This window comes from Megalopta genalis, chromosome 15 (genome assembly GCF_051020955.1).
Source record: "Megalopta genalis isolate 19385.01 chromosome 15, iyMegGena1_principal, whole genome shotgun sequence".
NCBI classification, from domain to species: domain Eukaryota; kingdom Metazoa; phylum Arthropoda; class Insecta; order Hymenoptera; family Halictidae; genus Megalopta; species Megalopta genalis.
The window spans coordinates 3,639,146-3,661,077 of record NC_135027.1 but is presented as its reverse complement, the minus strand read 5'-3'; the positions used below and the strand labels follow the sequence as shown (position 1 = coordinate 3,661,077).

The 21,932-nt window shown below is 36.1% G+C and overlaps 2 protein-coding genes across 16 annotated transcripts in view; both read right to left on the bottom strand.

Moving 5' to 3' along the window:
- Rab3-GEF (Rab3 GDP-GTP exchange factor) overlaps positions 1–4,828 on the bottom strand; it is a 38,745-nt gene extending 33,917 nt beyond the window's left edge. For 10 of the 11 annotated variants that reach the window (XM_033485519.2, XM_076526534.1, XM_076526532.1 and 7 more), the window contains exon 1: positions 4,691–4,828. The gene's annotated coding sequence lies outside the window, so the exon portion shown is untranslated. Of the gene's footprint in view, positions 1–4,380; positions 4,397–4,690 lie in introns of those variants that run through there. The other variant, XM_076526531.1, reaches the window with a different exon arrangement.
- A 6,631-nt stretch (positions 4,829–11,459) lies between these two features.
- On the bottom strand, positions 11,460–21,679 carry bbc (choline/ethanolaminephosphotransferase 1 bbc). Of its 5 annotated transcripts, none has more exons than XM_076526544.1 (10): positions 21,285–21,679; positions 20,836–20,983; positions 20,546–20,668; positions 20,368–20,471; positions 19,554–19,688; positions 17,697–17,828; positions 16,486–16,644; positions 16,248–16,373; positions 16,003–16,141; positions 11,460–12,638 (listed from the first exon to the last, which is right to left on the bottom strand). In XM_076526544.1, the coding sequence occupies exons 1-10, from the start codon at positions 21,519–21,521 to the stop codon at positions 12,550–12,552; spliced, it is 1,392 nt and encodes a 463-aa protein (XP_076382659.1). In that variant the 5' UTR covers positions 21,522–21,679; the 3' UTR covers positions 11,460–12,549. The 5 variants fall into 5 exon arrangements, with proteins under 5 accessions (XP_076382659.1, XP_033341462.1, XP_076382661.1 ...); XM_033485571.2 differs by having other exon boundaries at positions 11,460–12,626; positions 21,285–21,678; XM_076526546.1 differs by lacking the exons at positions 17,697–17,828; positions 19,554–19,688 and adding an exon at positions 18,619–18,753.
- Between the last annotated feature and the right edge of the window lie 253 nt (positions 21,680–21,932).

Here is a 21,932-nt window from a genome sequence, read left to right as displayed (position 1 = left end):
TATTTGAAAAAGAAATGCATTTTGCTCTGAATTATGTCAGTAAAGTAGAAATAATTTTGTGGAGCTCGTTACTGCAGACCCACTTGTCTGATCATAAACGTCTGAATCTACTCGCTGCGTGATTTTATCTACCGGCAGTTTTATTATAATTGTTCTCTTAAAATCGAAGATTAATAGTTGACAATTTCTTAGAAAATTATTAAAAAAGCTACACTAATTTAATCCATAATTCATCAAGTTATTTAGATTCGCATAACGTAATAAATTCTTTTGAAATTATTATTTACAGAAAAGTCTTCCGGTAAATAAAGTGTTACAAATCTTTCTGTCGCTTCGAATCGTGAAAAAAAGGATTTCATTTAAATCAGAGAAATTTCAAACAAAATTTATCTTTAACCTTTTATTTTAAAGCGGCTTTTCTAAAAAGCTCCTGTGCACGGAGCTTAAAAAAAAAATCGATGCAGGTTCTTTCAGAAGTATGATGTACCAGGTCAAAGGATGATTTGCAATGAAAGGTCGCTCGACGAAGTCGGATCAGCTTAAATTCTGCGCGATTCTCAAACCTTTTTCCGATCCCAGATATAACTCGATATAGGTCACGAGCCTCGAGAAATCAATGAGATCTTCGGTGCTTCGAATCGTTTTACACGCCATTACGCTGGTCGATTAACATTCCTGTGAACTAATCAAACTTTCCTAAACTCGCAAATTGTTTTCTGGATAGAAGTAACAGTGACACAATCACGAACTCAATATTGGAATAAGCATTTCCATGAACTCTCTAGCAGTGATTTAACTTACTAATTTATTTCTTAATCACGCGAGTTTAAACAAAATTCCACGCGATCGAAGATGCTATACTTGATTCAACATTCTATTATAAATATCCCTGGTCTATAAAATCAGCTGTTGAATAAACCAACTATAAATTGTACGATGGATCGATAAATGCTGGATACTGCACTCAGTAAAATTAGTTAACAATGTCAAATATTAATCTTTCTACTTCCTCTAGTATATATTCTCGTCTGAATCTTAGCAAATATATTTTATTCGTGGGTTCGACTCAAAATCCATGAAACATTAATGCTACAATAACATCCCGAAGGATACAAAGTGCAATTTAAAAGATCAGCTTCATTCTTACACCTCTACGAACATAAACTTTCCAGAAATATTCATTTTTTCCTGGCGCATGGTAAAAGTATTTTAATTCGATGGAATTCGATGGAATCAAATTCGGTGGAATCGACAGAAAACTTACAGAATATCAATTCTACATCTCCTCAAAATGTACCAATAGCAATTTAAAAAATCCTTCTAGATCTTTCTTACCTTGTTCTTTCGAAACATTGCCAAATATACGTAGAAAACCCTAGAACCATACTATCCACTGAATTAATGAAAAAAATTCCTTCAGGAAGTGAACAAAAAGAAAAAATTCTAGCCTAAGGTTTCCTTAATTCCGAGAATAGACCAGGAAACAGAAACGCATCCATAATCTTAATATCGAATCGATTCGCCTCGTCGGAAAGGGGGTTCCCGAAACGAAAATTCGTAATCGATGAGGCCGCGAGAGGTACGCGCGCTCCGGAAAGGCCCGTGGTGCGTTTGCGCGGAGCACACGCGCGGCTCTCTCTCTCTCTCTCTCTCCCTCTCTTTCTCTCTCTGTTCGTCGAAAAACCTTTTCCCTCGATTTTCCCCTAACCGAATAAAATCCCGACCCTCGCCGTTCGATCCCGTTTTTCCTTGTTCGCGGAAAAGAAACGGTCACCACGGTCTTCCCGAGCGAGACGACACGAGGAAAGACGACGCACACGCTCGCGGGTATAGCACACGGGCCGTTTCCGGTTCGCCGACGCGATAAAACGCAAAACGCGATACCGAAGGACGCTGATTTCAAGTTTAACGCCGCTGTGTGACGCTGTTGCCCTAAATCGCTCCCGGAGACCTTAGCCGGGACAGCCTTGACACAATAACGTTGACGGAAGGCCGAAAAAAACGGGTGGCTTTGGACGTTTCTCCTGGTTGCTCGCGGATCTGATGCGTTCGCGCCATTAGAAAATTTTATTACATTGTGCTCGAGAGAACACTCTTACATAATGCTTAAAAGCATTGCCGCCATTCAAGAATCGATTGAGAAGCTAAAAAAACGGTGAACTGTGAATGCTATGCATCTGTAATGCTCAAATATAAGTAGAACGGCCACAATGATTTTCTTTTCAGCAAGAATTCCAAGCAAATGTTTCGGTAGATTGTACTTGAGTCTAATCAGCTAATGATTGAAGAATCAGGAAATTGTATAGCATGATTTCCGATGCACTTTTAATGCTCGGTTATAAGAAAAGAAATAAAAGAGATTTTACATATTACGTTACCGATGTTTATTCAGTTTTTGTTGAAATTCTGGTCTCTATCGATTATTCTTTTGCTTGTGCGCCTCTGTCATCTTTTTGCGCTCCATTTACTGCAGTTATGCTAACCAAATTCTATCTGGGTTACGTTTTATAGGCGGACCTCGCCCTTGCACGCGACGCCTATTCCACTACTTAATTTGCATCATTATTTTCGAATCAATCTACGCTCTCCCTTTATCGCTTTCTCTATCTCTCTGTGTGCGTTCTTTTGTTATTATTCCTCCAGTTTTCTCCACACCGAGTCACGAACATTCTGTTCCGACGCGGTGGGTAAGAGCGACATTGTTATTATTGTTATCGTTATAATCTCGCTGAATGAAAATGCCATAAGGCGAGACTTCAAGGTTTGCGTTTCGTTGCTTATCTTAACTCGACGGAGCTATTAATAATGAAAAGGAGTATTAATAACTTTGGCTGGGTACAGAGAATGGATGCTTTAAGATGCTTTTTTTCCCCGAAAAAAGGGTACGAAAGAATTTTTCAATGAATGGTCGTTTTGTTTCGCTAAGGGCGTCTTTTTGTAATGTTCATCCGGTACAATGAATGACGAGGCCAGCCTAACACTCGCCGCCTTCCGACAATTCGTCTACCAGCGAAGGAGATTTCATTGATCGCCGATAATTGTGTTACTCTACTCAACAGTTAGCCGATTCCCCTCCTCCGGACCTTCAACCCATTGAAAAAAGCCCCGTAGGTCTGAAAATGCCGAGGCTATTATGGTATCGCGAAAGCCGTTCGAACGTCACTGTAAAAATAAAATCATTGCTTATTTCCTTTCTCGAGAAGCTTGAAAAAACTCGATACTGTATTTTCGCATTTTATGGACACGAAGACCGACTTCGAATCGATATGATTAAATCCTAATTTTCAGTAGATTACATTTTTAAATTCGAACATAGTGATCTTAATATTTCCTTTAATGTTTAATATTGAGAAAATATTTTATCGAATTTCCGGCAATGAAATTCAAGTCAAAATCAGCTGACCGGCAACGATAATAAAAAGAATCCCAATATCTAGTAGACAAAGTTAATATGAGAAAGGAATGCAACTCTGATAAATTGCATAGGAAACACTGCATCGGTCACACGAAAATCCTGAATGGAAACCAGGAGCATGCATGGGTCACTACGACCAAGCAGTTCCAATGTCAATCGCAATTTTCCACTCCAAAGGAGTGGCCAGGCCTGCAACCGCCAGTGCCCTAAATCCCACTAACCAAATCCTCACCACATCCTAAAACCTCCGAACAGTGTTCCTCATCAAAGAACCCATACTTCGCTATTCCCTCAAAGAATTGCAAAACCGAGCGCAAGCTCTGCTCACGGCCCAATGCGCTCCAATTCATTCCTTCAAACGTTCTCAAAACACCCACAACTCCAACCCACATCGATGGATCTCCTTACGGTAACTTAGAACATTATCCTCAACGATCCTTCAACAAAAATGTCACGTACTCGAATAAATACAAAAGTTGAACGCTGGTTCTGCCCACAGTATTAACTTCGAACTCGTTCGAGCCACCTACTGTTTCGAACTTTGCAAAAGAAAGGTCTTAAACCACTTCAGAATAGTTTTCAACGATGTTACAGAAAAATGCGACATAGAATGTAGAAGGTTGAATGTTGGTTCTGGTATTAATGTTTCTATCCAGTCGTTCAGACACAATTATAAATTCGATTTGTCTTAAAGGATCTCGTTGGAGTTTGATCTTAAAAGAAAAACTGCAATACACTGAAAGCAAGCTCTTCTCCTCCAAACGGTTCCAAACAATCTACAACCGAATCATCTTTGAGGAAACTTCTCAAACATCATCCAAGAACATCAGCTTCGACGATGTTAATAAAAAAGTGACTGAACCGAGCTGAAGAACCGATTGTCAGCTATCAGTCAAACGTCGACAAACCAGCTACAACCGAAATGTCATCCCAAAATCAAGTTAATCGCAGAAACCTTTCATTACCGAATATGCTATGAACCAAAGTGCGTTCAAGCCGTGTCTCAAACGTTTTTATACGATCATCGACCGATTCGGCTGACGAAATTTCTGTCGGTTTCAGGGATGCGGATGCACTTGGGAGCCGAGCGATTTCACACGGTGCACGGAAACGAGCTAGGAAAACGCGTACGTAGGCAATCGAAGCTCTACAACGTCATCGGTGTCATCGAGCGGTGTCAGTTCTATTCGCGACGAAGGAAAACCGGGGACTGGGGTGTCAACCCTCTTAGGGTGCCGAATAGTTTTCGTTCGATAACCAGATGATGGGACTTACGTGCGGTTAGAGGTGGTTGGAGGCCGTGTCGGTGGAGAATCGCCACTTCGCCGTCATGGAAAAGCCACGAGCCCGGTCCGTATCGGCCAACTGGCGATACCATACTGGCGATCGTTCGCTGAACAGCTACTAGGCAGGCGTGTGCGACCAGGGGCGGCACTTGCGTTGTAAAAGGGACATCGGTTGCCCTCGACTGATAGCCAGCCCGGATCTAGGCCCGTTGGTTACTTCGAACAGGTCAGTTGCTGACAGTTTTACATTTATTTCTCCCTTTTTACGACGTCATTCGCTTCCCATTAAAATCGATACAATAAGAAATTGAAAATTTTAGTTACGTCGGGGTGTACGGCACTGGACACTTGTACCAATTTGTAGCGAAAATGGAAATGGTGAAAGGGGAAGGGAATTTAGAGTGGATGCAAAAAATATTCGAACACTTAACTTTTTGATTTTAGAATTTTTAGGATTTCGTTAGAAAGATTCGTATGGTAATAAATTTAGGCTCATTTTAAAGCCTGAAGTCTCCACTTTCGAATTCCGTTGGTTATTTTCATCTGAAATTTTTTTGCAGGATGTAGCAAGGGGAAAACTGAGGACACGTTTGCCCGAAAAATATGGTACACGTTGGAACGTCTTTAAAAATGTTGGAAAATTTTTGTTTCGTATCAATCTGCCATGGATTTCAAGCTTGAACCTTCTTCTTTACAACGAGTTCTTAAAACATGATCTACGATCATTTTTTGCCGTTTTATCATACTTTGAATGAAAGGTGCATTTTCAGATATACCATGATATAAGACGCGCCATCAGCACACGCGTTGTTTATCTTTGCTCTACGTATAAAGCAGGTAAAAAAGATCGTACATCAGATTTTAAGGGATCGTTGTAAAGGGAAGGCTTCAATCTTCAAGACCGTGAGGTCTCAACCGCGAAAAAAATTTTTACAAGATCTATAGAATTTTTTGAAGTTTGTAGAATTTTCTCAATTGGATTGAATTTTTAGGAATTGTAAAAGTGTCATCGTTGTTCGAACAAATTTTTCTGGTCAATCAGAATTTCCTGTCCGTACACTCCCTGAAGAGGAAACCCACTCTTCCATTTGTATGAAAATGAAAAATTTTTTTTTTATTCTTGACGCTGCTGTTTCCAACGTCGTCTCTTGCTAAAAGGGTTGTTAGACCTTAAATGTTTAGGAGGCACTAAAAAGTTCATCTTTCAAGCGCGTTCCTACACATCCTGAAAATGTGGAGTTAACTATTCAGTTCAAGGATAACGCCTGTGGAGCTCGAATTCCCTTGAACTGCAGCGCACCACGGAAAATTAAAGGACTTGCAAATTACTTTACCTTAAGCGGCGATTAATTTGCTTGAAGCATGACACTGGGAACAGTTTAAGGGACGTTTAGAATCAGTGTTCAATTATACAAACGGAGGTGAATCGAATTAAAAAAAAAACCTTCGACCTTCGGCCTTCTCGGCATTGAAGCATTCGTTAATTATTCCCACTGCCAGCAACATCTGATCATCTTTAACGACGTTCAGCCTTTTATACTGAACATTTCTCTTAACGAGCAGCTCTGAATAAAATTGAGCAATTAAACGTTTTTAATGAAATCAATGTCATATAAAATGGAAAAATTCCGCGGACCTTTTAGAAATGAAATCCCGCGCTAACTTGTCCTTGTTAGCGTCAATTTCGTACAAACATAATTCAGAATCAGCTACCTCCAACACAATTTTTTTCTTCCGAAAATACTCCGCAATAAGAATTCTTCTTTTACTAAAAAAAAAAGAAAAAAAACTGTTCAATTAAAGGTGTACCGTGAACGAGCTCGGTCCAGAAAACACAAGGGGACTGAATCGAACGTGATTTCTATCCCCCCGACGATTCATTGTATCCCGTAGCAAGGCTGTCGCAAGAATAGCACACAGGTTTTCGTGATTATCGGTTACATTGCGGGAGGCGGATGAAATTACGCTTTTTTTAGCCACCAGCTGGCAAGTTAATTGCGCTACTGTTCCTCGGGACTTTAACTACGCATGCACAGAAACCCTGGAAATACGCACACACGCGCGCACACACCTGCAATAGTTGCCGGGGCTTATCAGTCATGTATATAATGCAGTTATTCGTTGCGTAGACGTGTGCGGTGCACGCGCGCGTCGATTCGCAGAGAGGCCTTTGTCATCACGCGCGTGTGGACGCGTGTCTACCGATAATAGTTCGGGAATCAAATTGTTGATCGTACTTAATATCAGGCGGCAATTATTCGGTCTTATCACGCTGACGAACCGAAGCAACAGATTGCTGTTTTCGTTCCGCGAAATTAGAAAAATTCCCGTAAGTAGATTCCCATGCAAATTGTGTCTCCGTACCTGGAATTGCGAAATGTATTCATTGGCTTTTGATCTCCTTTGGGTGCGTACCAAAATAAAGCCTATTGGAAACAGCAATCGAAATACGTTTATTTGAAAATGATAGTATATCAATGATTCTCATTATTTTATAAATACCACCGTGAAGAATACATTGAATTAAGTGGAATAATAATTATTATTATTATTAAAAACAAGTGTAAATGAATAAAAATCTGCAGTCTAGTTATTGCATCACCTGAATCATTCATTGGAATCGTTAACAGAAGAGATGCATTTTTGTTAAATATTTACACCTTGTAATTGAACCATGAATCCACTAAAATGCAATTTCCAGTTCACTGCAAAATATAATAACTTGCAATCAAATAGATTGTGCAATTTACTCTCGCTGCGGTACTATTCCCAGTGAACAGCGATCGAAAAGACGAAGGGGCAATAAAAATTATGGCAGACCCACCGGGATCGAACAAAGAAATGAAACCAGCTAATAACAATCATCGAAATAAATATTGAAGGACCATCGATGAGAAGGTCTTCTCGTGGTTCGTTCGAGGAGACTGGACTACTTACAGCAATTTTCAAAAATGTTCGAAAGCTATCAACGATCGCGAGCCATGCAAAGAGAGACCACTCCGGACAATGGTGGGCGAGGTGCTACTCTCCTATTGTTATGATAACCCTTGTCGATCGCCGGATCCACCCTCTCTTTACACACCCGCACCCAAAGTTTTTTTTTTTGTTGCCTACTTTAATCGCAGACTTGTGCCGGAAGAACAAAGACCGCTGCGGAATCTCTACTTTTGCAGTCCTACTTTTCGAAAAAGAGACTCAAATTTATACGAGTTCTCCAGGTCAAGATTTCCTTGCAGACGTGTCTTATCCGCTAATTTGCCACTTTTTAATTTCAAGCTTAATTTTTTGGATGATCAGAAGTGTTGGGACAATTTAACTAAGGAGAGCAGTGACAATCGAATTATGAGATTCAAGATAGGAAACTGGGAAGAACGGTGTTTCTGTTTTGTAAAATACCAAGTGCGTTTGTCTCCAGCACCATAAAAAAAAAGAAAATAGAACGTAGAGAAAGAGAATGTTGGAGGATGATAGGCAGCCTAAGCCCGATGCTATCGTGGCAGCACCCGCATGGTATAATTGATAGCGCAAAGTTCGGTGCGCAGAAAGGCACGTGTGCGTGCGTGTCGATTGCTTTTATCGCGGTCGATCGAAATTGTTCGATCATGCGAAGTGCGCGAACCGTGTCCCGTATGGTGGTTCTCTATGGTGTGAACAGTGGTATGGGGTGGTGGTCTCGCTGGCTCCGAATCGGATGTTAGCACCTTCCCAACGACTGGCACATTCGCGAGGAAGCTCATAGACCATCCACGGGAATGGATGGCCTCCTTGCATAGACGTGCCGCTCTACCAGCTGGATCAATAACGTTGTCAGGCTTAGCTGGATGTTCGGGAACGTTGGTGGTGGAACGCAGGGACGTAGGTACTGCGACAATGGATTCGGGAGCCCTTCATTCAGGGCTTCGTCGTACGGTCTTCGATTTTATCGATTCGATTCCGCTGACGCTGCCTCGGCCGGGGACACCGGGGTGACAATAACCCAGACCTAGGCCAGACCATAGCCTCTTCCGGGTCTTATCGCATTATTACCTTACCATTGTCTCTATTTTATCGTGCCAGCTATCCTAACAGCCTCTTTAAATATTGCATACGGTTCTGCTGATCTTAGTCTTTTTATTTTTTATTTTCTCGATTGAAAGGTGCAATTTGGAGTAATTTTGAAGACAATTACGTTCTATAAAGGCTTCAATTTGCCAGACCGTGTATCATCATTTTGATTTTATTATTCACGAATATTCTGTTGGTCTAACAATTTTCTCGAAGGTTGCATAAGATCTGGACATTTTGATTTTATGATTTCATAAGAGTTTGCATCCCCAAAATACTAGAGCCCCGAAAATCTACTCGTACCCTCAAAAATCCGCCGAAGCCCATAGAGTATCCTTGAGATCCTTGGTGTCCCTTGGTGGCTCTCGAAGGTCCTCGAAGTGCCTAGGCAATTCCGGGCAGCTAAGAGCTCATAGATAGTCCTTGAGAATCTTCGAAGTCCCTGGGGTAAGCTTTAATATCCCAGGAATCCGTGGATCGTCCTGACGATCTAGGACATTAATATGATGGTCTTTAAGAAATCTTGAAAATCTTCTGCTTCCTTGAGGAGTTCCAAAGTCTTCCAATAATCTTCTAGGTGTTTTGAAGATTTTAGAGGATCCATGGAAAATTAGTAGGATCTTTTGATTTTCTTTGGAGATCCAAAACTACGAGAATTTCAGAGAATCGTTCAATTAGTTCAAGATCCTGAATACATCACCGTGGTAGGATATTTCTAGGACACTTTAGGCTATTTCAGGATATTCCTATATTCTTCTACGACCTGAAGAATCCTCTGAGAATTTCCTACGGTCTTTAAATTCTTTCATGATCCCGAATACACCCTCGAGGCCTCTGATGGTCTCTTCCACGCCTTCCTGAAGATATTTATGTATTGCAGGACAATTTAGGATATCCTTGTTTTCCCCGAGGATTCTTTACATCGTGGAGAATATCGATTGTCTTTTACAACCACAGAAAAGCTCCTAGTAATTCTATATTTGCTAGGACCTCAGAGGTAATTGGATGTCGCTGCAGGAACATCTGTCTTTGCAGACCAATTTCAATGATCTGACAATTACTAGATAGAGTGCATATATTAACGAAAAGTTCTTTGCCACTGTCGTGATCGGACTGCCCACAATCGGTAGTGTTCTACCTTCGTTGAAACACACACCCTGTCTGCGCACGCGTACAGCACAGTGTAGTACATACTACTCTTGAATGGCACATTGCCAATTGCCTAAACAAACTTTAATAAACCATTTCCCAAATCTTAGCGAATCGGGAACTTTCACTTAATTTTTTGGAACTAACTCAATTTCGTTTGTTTTATTTACAAAAATATACATTAGAATTTCCGAAAAAACAACTAGAGAATCTTGTCAATTCTTTACAATTTAGTTGAATTTTACAGCAAGTATACTTTATTTTCGTCGAGTATGATCGTTATCCCCCAAAAGCAATTAAGCACACATGTGCACACTTTTAGAATTAAATAAAACACAGGGTTCGGATGAAAGAAGACTACGAGAACAGGTGTAAAAATGAAAATGCAGATTTGCATAAGTCAGCTATCAGTCAAGAAGATAATGAACGATGATCATGGATAAGTATAGGATCAGAGAAAGGTGGACGCGTGCATCGAATTAAAATTTCATTGAATTCAGGGTATCAAGGGCAAGGTGGAGGGGCTACGCCCCTGGGGGGGAGGGGTGCGATATCGGGGACGGCCAAGTATATCAAAGGGTAGGCCAGGCCGAACAAGGGTAAGAGGTGAAACGTGGCTCGGTCACGAATCTTCGAGGTCCTCAGACTCGGCAAAAAACGAACCACCCAGTTTGAGGATGGAAACAGGAGGAACATGTTTGCACAAATCTTCTTGCTTTGATCACGTACCTTGCTATTACAACACCAAACAACCCCTGTTTTCCTTCATTTATCGCGTACACATGTACCTACGAATTGGGGAGGACGAGCAAGTTCAAAGACCCAAGAAACTGATATTAATAATAATATTCTCCTGCAATATTTATATATTCATATAAAACTTGCATTCAATATATATATGTACAAATGCGTATAGAAAAATTTGTACACACGCGTAAAACTATTTTACAATAGCTACAATAATTTTGCAAATTGTTTATGATGATTCCAATGTACATTTAACATAAATTTATGTACATGATTTAACATATTTGGAGCAAGTGCGTGATCTAATTTATTAGATGCAGCTGTACGAAAAAGCGTTCTGGGCAGCGGATATTTGTGCAAATTAAAAATTGTTTGCATTTGTTGCAAGCGATAATTCATTTTTTCTTTTAATGATTTTAGTAAGTTGTAAATGTTAAGTAATTTTTGTCAGAGGTGCATAAGATCCGCAGTCCAATGATATCCTTTGATAAAGATACCAATAAACAGTTTTTAAAAGTAATGCCTCGCTAATTGCAAATGAACTGCCAAGCATCAAATCGAATAAAATATAGAAGTCATAAACAAGGATTTTTATCGAGGTGTACTGAAATATTATGTGTGACCGAATTCCCGGGAAATAGTGATTATCGTTGACCTAGTTCACTCCCGCGAAGGGGTGCAAAACTTTTTAATCGTTATTCGAATTCGTTCCACTTTCGAACGTGTGAAAGTGCTTCGGACAAGCCTCGGATTGTTCTGATCACTCGGACAGAAAAACAATTTGCACACAGCCTCAATTAAAACAACTTCAACAACAATTGAAATTTCATTCGAAATTTTATTTTACATAATTTACATGGTTTTTAATCCTTCTAACAGGATCTATAATATTCATGATCTGAACTTTTTACATACTTTATCCTTTGCTTTTCTTAATCTCGATTAGGTGTAAAGAACTATCGAAGAAAAAATGTGAATTGCTTTAAGGATAATGCAACAATGTAATATCTCCTCGAGCAACGGCTCGGATTCAAATTCGTTATCTTACTAATTAGATGAATACAAATTGTTCGTAGATAAATATAAGCATTCGAATTAAGCATTATCACCACACCGTTTACAAGTCTTACGCAATAAGTATCAATACAAAATTATCACCTTCATTTCTTACTTTCGTTATTAAATAGTATACATTTCGGGGTGGATGTTTGTTTTCAATTTAGTACCATGTGCCACCCATCGAAAATGGGAGCAGCCATTCCTTAATAATAACTGACAGAAATAATGCGTGTTTCATTATGCTAAAAATTTCGTGTTCGACTATAGGGAACATCTCTAATTTAAAAAAAATGGAATATTCGATCGTTGTTTTCTTTTGTTTCGTCTTGAATAATAATAATAATAATAATAATAATAATAATAATAATAATAAAGATATGAATAATAATTTTTGCTATTTGGTTCTACTGTTTTGTAAAATTGTATTAACAGTAACAAAGTTTTATCTCGCGAGTACTTATGGCTGTACAAGAACTACTTCATAGTCAGTCACCGGTAATAAAATTGTACTTTACAGATAACATTACATTAATCTCTGCAGTTCAAACTTTTGAACTGTTAGATAGTCTCGTGTCTATCACTGTTATAAATACATCTAAAAACTCTTCTGCCATCATCTACAATGTAAACCAAACAAATTTGTTCTTTGTCTCTTCGTGTGGTTTACTTTCTTCATATATAAAATCTCTTGATTACCTATCAAGGAACATGTTGCAATAGAATTTGCCACTTGTTATTCCTCTATGCGTTATTGTATGTATGATAATGTTAAATGTTAAGGTAGAGATGTTTGTGTCACCCTACATGTTTAATTAATCATCTCTACGTCGATGAATACTTTTGCAACTGTCATAGGTCGAGGGTAGTGTCAGATCCGTGATGATATTCACCGTCTAACAGAGGCTCTTGTTCCACCATCATGCGAACTGTGAACAAAACTATTCATGCATACCAACGAATAAGAACAAAAAGTCTTGGGCATGTGCGAATACCTTGTCATAATGTAAGTTCTATTAACAGTCTCCAACAATATACAAAAGTTTTTCAAGTAGTTTTTGTATTGAGTTGTCTAAAGAAAATTTATCCAAAATCTTTGCTTATTAAGATTATTTCAAACACTGAAAAAGTTACACAAAGACGCAGAAAACTACCATTAGAACTACTATTTTTCAGAGTTTATAACTACGTTATGCTCGTCAGGCATTAAAATGTTATTCGCACATACGTGGGCAATATGTTACACTATATTAGACAGCTATACCCATTTTTGTAACAGACCACTCATTGCAACGGTAATGTTGATCAGGGATCGGCCGCCACTCAAGTCCAAAAAATATATATATATATATATGATACTCTTTTTCTTTACTTCTACTTACTTCTACTTATGCTAAACCGTTCCTATATTGGAACAGAAACGAAAGAGTCCTCATTTAAACCTACTTGTTGAGAACATGTCATGGACGCCGAACCCTTTATTTTCTACAGCCAATTCTTGGATTTTAATGGATATTAATCAACGACCGAGTTCAGAAATTGAAGAATCACATTGAACACCTGAACAATATTGTTAGGGGATTCTCTGGTGCAACGTCCTGAACGCACTCGATTATGTATTAGGAACAAGCTATAGGCAGAGATACGTGCGAACTGAATCTTTACATGCCATTATCTTCTTAATTGTGGAATCACATATCTCATGATTACTGTGTATAAGAGTAACGGGAAGCATTTTCTATCCCAACTCGTTACCTAACACGCACATAATAATTAGTATCGCAAGACCAAACAATAAATCAAAGTTTCACACATCTTATCAGTAACCATCTTAGACATAATAAAAAGAATTATGAGCCATACATTAAAGAGGGTATAATTATAATTATAGTACACATACGAAAATTATTTATGAAAATAGGGTGAAGAACACTTCATTTGTCTGCTTATCATACAAGTTACACAAACTTCAAAGATACATTGGTTTCTATTTGTCTCAAACTTCAATTCCATTAATTTCTACAATTATAAATATTAAAAAGCTCAGTTCATAATTCAAATCAGTACATAGGAAAATATTAGTTTCAATTAATTAATGACAATAAATATATATTTCTTCCACAATAGCAGAAACACAATTAAGTACGTGTAAAGATTCCATGCTACATGTAATGTGATTTAATGTACCATGCAAGAAATTATAAACTAATAGCAATGTTGTTGTTAAAATTAGAAATTCAAGTATCGCACAAGATTTTCTGATTACTTATTTTTATAGTTGTTCCGGATTCATGATTAAATTTATAATATCATGAAGATACCTGAATTCCATGATTTGACTACATGAAAAATGAGAGACAATAATGCAGCATGCGGATTACTGTTCGAAATGAGATTCAGTTCATTTTAGAGAGTCACCTTTGCAAACCATCTTGAAAGGATTAATATGGATTTAATCTGAAGAAGAGAGAGGGAGACTAGGGAAGTAGTTTTGAAGTTTTCTTTGTTGTCATAATATTAAGCTTCTCTAATGAAAACGTGTAAATGAAAGATAGCACGTGATAGAAAAACCGTTTATCGAAACAGTATATTACAGTTTGCGAACAGAAACCAAAGTACGGTACATTAGCATATTAGATACACATTTATTTTCCGGCCAGACTGCAGGAAAGCCTCTTAGGTGTATTGTCGTCTTCTGATAATCTTAACAGCTTTATAAAAATTCTTCTAGCAGGAAGAATAAATTAATATGTCTATTCGATTATTATATAGACTAAATGTTATTCTTTCCTATTCCCTGTTCGATAAATTTTCAGAATATGCTACGCGATTTTTATAATAGCAATTCTCCACTTAAATTGGCATATTTCACGACAAAATTGATACACGAATAAAATAAATGTATATTTCTTATAATGCAATGTATTGAAAGAATGATAATTGCAAATTGTAAATAATACAAAATAATATTTCTTCTGTCACGCTTAGTATTTATTTCTTGAATCTCGGGACTACTCAATTTTTCTTAGTTGTATACTATATTTTCCCAATTAATATTCCTTATATATACTATCACCGTATTCCTTGATAAACAGTAACCATCCAGCAAAAAATTGAACTGTACTCGCAACCATAAATAAGTGTCAAGGCCACACTAATATTAACTTAGAATTATAAAAAGAAATTATAAACAATTCCTTCATCCAATACATATGTATATATGAAATATACATACTTCGTTTACAATCTTTTAAAGAATGAAATAAGAGAGTTATTCTCTTAAGAACATTGGCTGTTTTTTAATATGTAACATTCCTTCAATTCCATATAGTTCTGACATTAAAAAAAATTTGTTAAAGAAAAAAATAAAAAGAAAAAAGAACACGGATTCCTTTAGATTGAAACGATTATCTTTGGTAGTTTTTTTTCTTACACTATAAATGGATTCTGCTATAATTGACTATGTAAATAATGGAATATCTGCATTATAAATCTATATAGATGTCAGTTGTTATTAAGAATTGTAGGTTTAAGAAAGGATTATGTTCCTCGTGAATGTAAATGAACTCTTTTTTGAGATCATAATCATAATTATAGTAACAGAAACATCAGATTCCTGATATTTTCCAAAATATTTTTTCTTTAAGTTATATACGTGACGAAAAAAGTTTTATTTGATTAAATTTTCATTACTTCAACATCGCAAAAGAACCTTGTTGTTCATGTCGATTGTTGTTACATACGGATTAAGTAAATGGTTTACATCCAATAACTGAATTCAATTACCATGAAAGTGTCGTAACTCTTATTAACAAGATATAAAGCTACTTAAAATTTATGTCATGTCTTTTCGTTCAATTATTCTCAATGAACAATCAATCTATTTTTTTCTTTTCAATATAACGTCCCGTGTACTCTACTCTTCTATTTTATCTAGTTATAGTCCTGATCATTAGGTTCATGATATTTTACCCGTTGACGGCAGATCAACGGCGAATAGTGATTAACTACTTCACCAACTTGTTGATGAGTCTTTGTTTATTTATATTCAATCAAATACGGCGTGTTTATAAATTAATGTGATAATAAATGAACTGTACTATTCAAACTTCCCTTCTCCTCTTTTTATATACAGTTACAATAACAAAAAACTTATCAAATCGTTAGGTTTTCTTAAATCTTAACTCTCTTCTGTTTATACATATAATGAATTATACAGCACATTCATTATCACAAATAAATCCTAGTGATGTTTCTTTAGCAATCTGTTACGTGGGGGCCTACAGTACCATGAGGGCCTAGTACCATTTTTTTCAGCTGCACTAGAAACCTGGCTCGTTCGATGATCTCCTAATGGTATCCTAAACAGTTTGATCTTCATATGATCGCAGATCTCAAGGCAAATTTGAGAACTATATCGGAGTAAATCCAGAGTAACCCAAATCTAGACACGTGCATAAACAGAGGAAGTGTGAGAACGTACATAGTATTAATTCGAAAGAACTCGATGAGAAACATCTAAGTATATGGAGGTATAATGAAAGACTTACAAAGCACAACCAAAGAACATAATATTCTTTGATAAAGAAATTGAAATACTGATTCAGGAACAGCATGGCTGGTCCAATCAGCGAACTGTCTAAATATTGCATTTCATTTTTAGTCATATGTGCAACCTGCAATAATGAATAAACGAGATGTCAGAAAAATATTGAATGTGCCATTCTTAGTAAAACAATTATAAAAAAATAATGGAGAGATAGAAAGAGAGGACACAATTATACCTACCACTAATCGATTGGTAACTTTAGCTGCAACCATTCCAAATGCAAGTATGTACAATGCAGGATGACTTTCATATACGTGCTCAGCACTTTTTCTATAAATTATAAAAGCTGGTACTACCACAAAACTAAATGGAATAATTGGAGATAAAACTGATGTTCCCTGAAACCGAGTAAATATTATGAAGAATAAATCGGTTGCACGTTTCGTACAGAGAAAACAGTTGGGTGAAGTGTACTTGAATGCTAATTATTATGAACTATACACTTTCACAAATAGACGATATTATTGAACATTCAATACTTATGTAACTTTAACACTGAATAGAATATTGGCTTAATTCTCAATCTAATGATTGTTTAAGATGGAAACTAATCATTTGTAATTGATACATGATAAAATGAATTGTTACAATGTTAAATATCGTATTCATAGAATATATATAGTATATAAAATTCGAAAATTTTAAGAAACAAATTGGAAAGAAGCTGAGCTATAGACAAGGCGAACTTCTTCTAACAAGTTATTAGATCTCTACTTCTACATAAAAGAAATTGCTAATAGCAAGAAAATTCGGTATTAAAAAGCACAAACGTTATAGGAATAATATACTCAATATATCAATACGAAAGTTCAAAGCACAGCAAAGAGAATATATGTATACTATATCTATAACAGTAAATTAATGTTAACAGCAATATATAGCAACTAAGATTATACTAGATATAAAAGCAATTAAGTGTACATGCAGTTAGAGTTACTTATGCAACTTCTTAAAGCTATTAACAGTATTAAGGTACATGAAGATGCGTAGACTGAGGACAGGGATTAAAGATGACGGACGACATGTTCGATGTTTCAATGGAAGTTCACAGATACACAGGAGAAGGTGTTAACCAAAGTGGACACAAAGATACAGTAAACAGTTCTGTGTGATGCTCTTGCAAAATTTAGACCCACGAAATATATAATATACTTCATACAAGATAAACTGATGATCAATACTCAATTTAGTTCTTCAATTTAATATTTAATACTTAGAACACTGGAACTACATTACAATATTGAGAATACATTAATGTGCATTTTTGTACGTGAATCTTGATAGAAATAGAGTAATTAACTGTTGTATTTACTGATCTACAGTGGGCCTAAATTAACATAAGTCGCAAAGTGCACTACACAATGATCCTATGACTTCTAAACCGACTTACTGCTACGGTGGAGCCATTTTTTCCGACACCACCGGCTAGAATGACGGATATGCTGCTCTGTGCAAGTATTATAGCGATGCCCACAGCAGCCCATAATGGAAACACCTTGACCTCTGTGCCAGTGTATGGCAACTGTGCAAGGACACGAAAGACCTTTCCATTAGTCGATGTACAACTAAATGTCTAACACTGATGCAACAATATCACACGTCGGTGAAAACTTCTCGCTCTTGAAACAATTTCAAACTTTCCAAATGCGTTTCGATTTGTCTGCATTAATACATATGGAATTAGATAAGCTCAACTAAAATTATCATAATGTTAGATTTTTATTTTACATTATCTTTATATACAATACATACTATTAATATGAAAGTAAGCCCCTGTATCACTTTGTATGGATTAATATAAAAGAGTTTAATAACAGTTCCACCTTAGAATCTTATTGCAAGAATTAATAATAAAATGAAAAGTAGTTTTCCATATCCGATATTGATAATATAAACAAAAGTATTTACTTCAACCAACGATATCTTGTACTGAACGTAAAATACTGAGAAATAACAGTTTCAAGCATATAAGTAGAGTAGGAGGTAAGTGTGTACAGAAGAGATAGCACTTTCGTTGGTCAATAATAGTCAGCGACATTTTTTATAGCCTGACACACCATATAGTAATATTCATTATAGAAATAAATTAATGTACATATATGTATATATATATTATATATGTATATATATAAAAATGAGACAGAAATTTAGTAATGCATTAAAACTATTCTGAACATGAACAGTAATATAACCCAACAGTCTAAATAGGCAAGCAGAATGAAAGAAGAAAGACGTCATTGCTATACTAGTGGCAAAAAATATAAAAATTTTGTGTGTATGCAATCGGACACTTCTTAGTTTGTGGAACTTACTGCAATTGTGGAACCATTCTTTCCAATCCCACCAGACTCAAACACTTTACAGAATTCAAGGAATACATGAATGTAGCCAGCATAAAATATCACTGCTACGTAGTTACTCACTGTGCCTACACCGAGCCCTGGTATCTAAACAAATGCACAAAATCTCGCTTGTTATGAAAATTAAAGAAAAATTATTCGGTTACTTAGGTCGATAAATTTTATCCTATATTATCCTATATTATGGCATATTACAGTTTTTTTCGATGATCAATCGATATATCTCCAATGGGCCAGTTTCACTTGTGGTTCATTTAATCGCACAAAATAATATAAAAATAAATTACGAGGCATGAGGAAACTGCAGAGTGAATTAATTAACTATAAGGTATGGCTTATTATTTCCCTGTCCTTATTTCCTATGAAAATAGTTGAGCTTACAGTCAAAGTTAATAGTTATGTATTAAATAAATGAATTATGATTATGGAGAGTAGTGTAAGTCTTCTAAAAAAATTAAGTTTTTAAGCTAACTCGGTTTTAAGAATGATTTTTAAGTTTTTTCTGTGGAAATTGTTTCAAAAGCATACTATATGGAAAAAACACAAATACTGTTATAGTTGAATTCATGTATGTAACTGTAAATTATTAGAGTATGTACCAGTATCACCTTAAAAATATATTCCTTCTGTTGTTATGATTCTCGACATTTGGTAGTTGTAGATGTAAATGCCAGCAATGTATTTTTCTTTTACAAAAACGATGAAATATTGGGAAAGTAAGAATGAACTGGATGAAGGAGGATAAATGAGTATTAAATTTGGAAATAAAATGCATGTTAAGGTAATAAGTCTCATAGCAAAAAAAGTAATTTCAGCGTCGCTCCTCATGCCATGCTGCTCCCATTTCCATATTTCCAAAAAACAAAAGACTAATTTGACTAACTTACAGCCACAGTTGAACCATTCTTGCCCACTCCTCCGGTGAAAATCACCGAAAAGATGGAATACAAATTGTACAGTGCGCAAATCACTGTCATAACTCCTATTAAATACTTAAACATAAAACCATCTATGTATGGTATCTGTAAGAAATATCCTCATTAGACTCATGCATAAAAAGGTATTTAAATATTTTTTGGTATGCTTCATGAGTCTTGAGATAAAGAATATGAAACAAAAATGATCCGCGTATCTCGAGATTTACTTGTACATACAGCATTTTTTCTCGATTGCATTGCAAAATTACTAATTTACTGCCTGCGACTATTATAGTGCTCATTGCTAGAACAAATTCATTCGTTTACTAATCGAAGTAAATAACAATATGAATGAGTGAACATCTACTATAACACAGGAAACACATGTAAAATTCTATGAAGGTTCAAATAAAATTAATGAATGAGTTTGATGTTATGGTAGCCAGTCATTGATGAGCAATTAATGATTTTGTAATATTTTGTGCTCTATAATTTGTGTTTGCAATCTTCAAAACTTTACTGTAACTGTTACTATTGTGCCTTAAAAAATTGTATGTTCCATTATTACATGAATGTCATACAAAGCTTAAACTTGCTTTAAGAACTGAAAAGAAAACTAAACTTTTATGGCAACTGATCAGTACAAAGCTTAATCAATTTTTCTATAAAAATTAGTCAGCTTTGTATAAAGATCCGAGTACTTGTTAATTGCCATAAAATATTTTAAAGTTATATATACTGTATTTTAAAATAACAAGCCACGGTTAAAAAGAAAAGATACAACCTCCATCATCCACACTTTAGGTCCAAAGAATGCAGAAATGAGATGAATAGTTATAATTGTAAATTGTGCTTCTGTAACATCTATCTTGCCAAACCTTAGTGACCCTGTTTAAAATCATTTGTAAATTAAATTAATACGAGTTTTGCTGAAGTTTTAATATATGTAAATAAATTATTACCTGAAACATATGTCTGCCAGTGAGCACAATAAAAAAGTGTCATAGCACAAAAGCACTGGAAAAACATCCATGTTGGATAATATCCTAATTGTACCGCTATACATGCTGACAGAGCAACAAACACTGAAAGTATAAAAATGTCATGTTTTTTATTAGGAAACATTACCTATGGTTAAGACTAATATTCGTAAATACTTTGGATAAAACTGATGGCTTAAATAATAGTTATAAATATAAAATATATTCCTTAAATTAGATGGTTTTATAATTTATATTATCAAACTACATACCAGTTGATATGGAATCACATCCGTGATCAAACAGTTCACCCAGAGGTGTTGAAGTCCCTGTTCTTCTGGCCTGTTTGCCATCAATAGCATCCAAACTTTGGTAAATGAACAGACCAAGTGCGCACAAGAAACATGCCCACCTGGGTGCCTGAAATATCAATGTAATGTCACATCTGCCTACATGAATTCATGTTCATTAAAATGAGCCATGCCTACACAACGTTATAAATACACGTTATATATAAACAACGTTTTTGAACATTTATAACTATACGACAAGTTGTATTTTCGGACTGCTAATTATGTTTTGTCATACGCAGGCAGATTGTTCCAGCAAAGTAATTTCATTATAAATATGCATTAGACTCCGAAATAACTCGGTGGTTTCAAACGCTGTCGGAAGCAGGAAGTGAGGTACAACCCGGAAAAATAGGTTATGTAAATGATACCTCGGTCCTAGCATCGGGACTGTAATAAACAAGAATCAAAGTTGTCACAATGTTGACGATGAGACCTAGGATCGTGATTAAATTGGGCGCAAGCCAAAGTGGAACTTTGCTGACTAGCCAGTCCCACCACGGTTGAAGTAGCCCATCCAGGAGACTGTTGGTGGTGCAGCTGTATTTGTGTTCGCTCAGGCGTTTCAGTTGTCCGGGCGACAGCAGATTCTCCTTATAAAATTGCATAATTCAAAGCAGCCAGAATACAGAGAACACCAGAAACGATTCACAATAATTCAACGGTCATCGATTCTTTCACAACACAACGACTAAACATAACAAGTAACTGTTCGTGAACACGTACGACATCTCGTCGTCACACAACATCCTTAAAGAAACGAAACTCCGATGATTTTTAAAAACTAGCGTAATCTTCAATACGCATGCGTTCGTAAGTAGAATCTGCATGCGTGCGCAGTTATAAGTAAATTTGAATACAACATATAAACATTATTTCGGAACTATTCATATTGGTTTTCGTGATTCCTATACTTTAACACTAATTTAAAACGGATACAAACTTCATTTCACATTAGTCAAAGTAATTAATTACATTGTCGACATGCATATATACTGTATGCAATGCGTCAAGGTCAT

Excerpts from the sequence above, each read along its gene's own strand:
- bbc (XM_076526544.1), bottom strand. The coding sequence starts at position 21,521 with ATGCAATTTTATAAGGAGAATCTGCTGTCGCCCGGACAACTGAAACGC. Across the intron at positions 17,829-19,553 it reads AGAATGGTTCAACTGTGGCT|TTGCCATACACTGGCACAGA; the intron begins GTAAGTTAGTCA and ends GTCCTTGCACAG. Across the intron at positions 16,374-16,485 it reads AAGTTACCAATCGATTAGTG|GTTGCACATATGACTAAAAA; the intron begins GTAGGTATAATT and ends TCATTATTGCAG.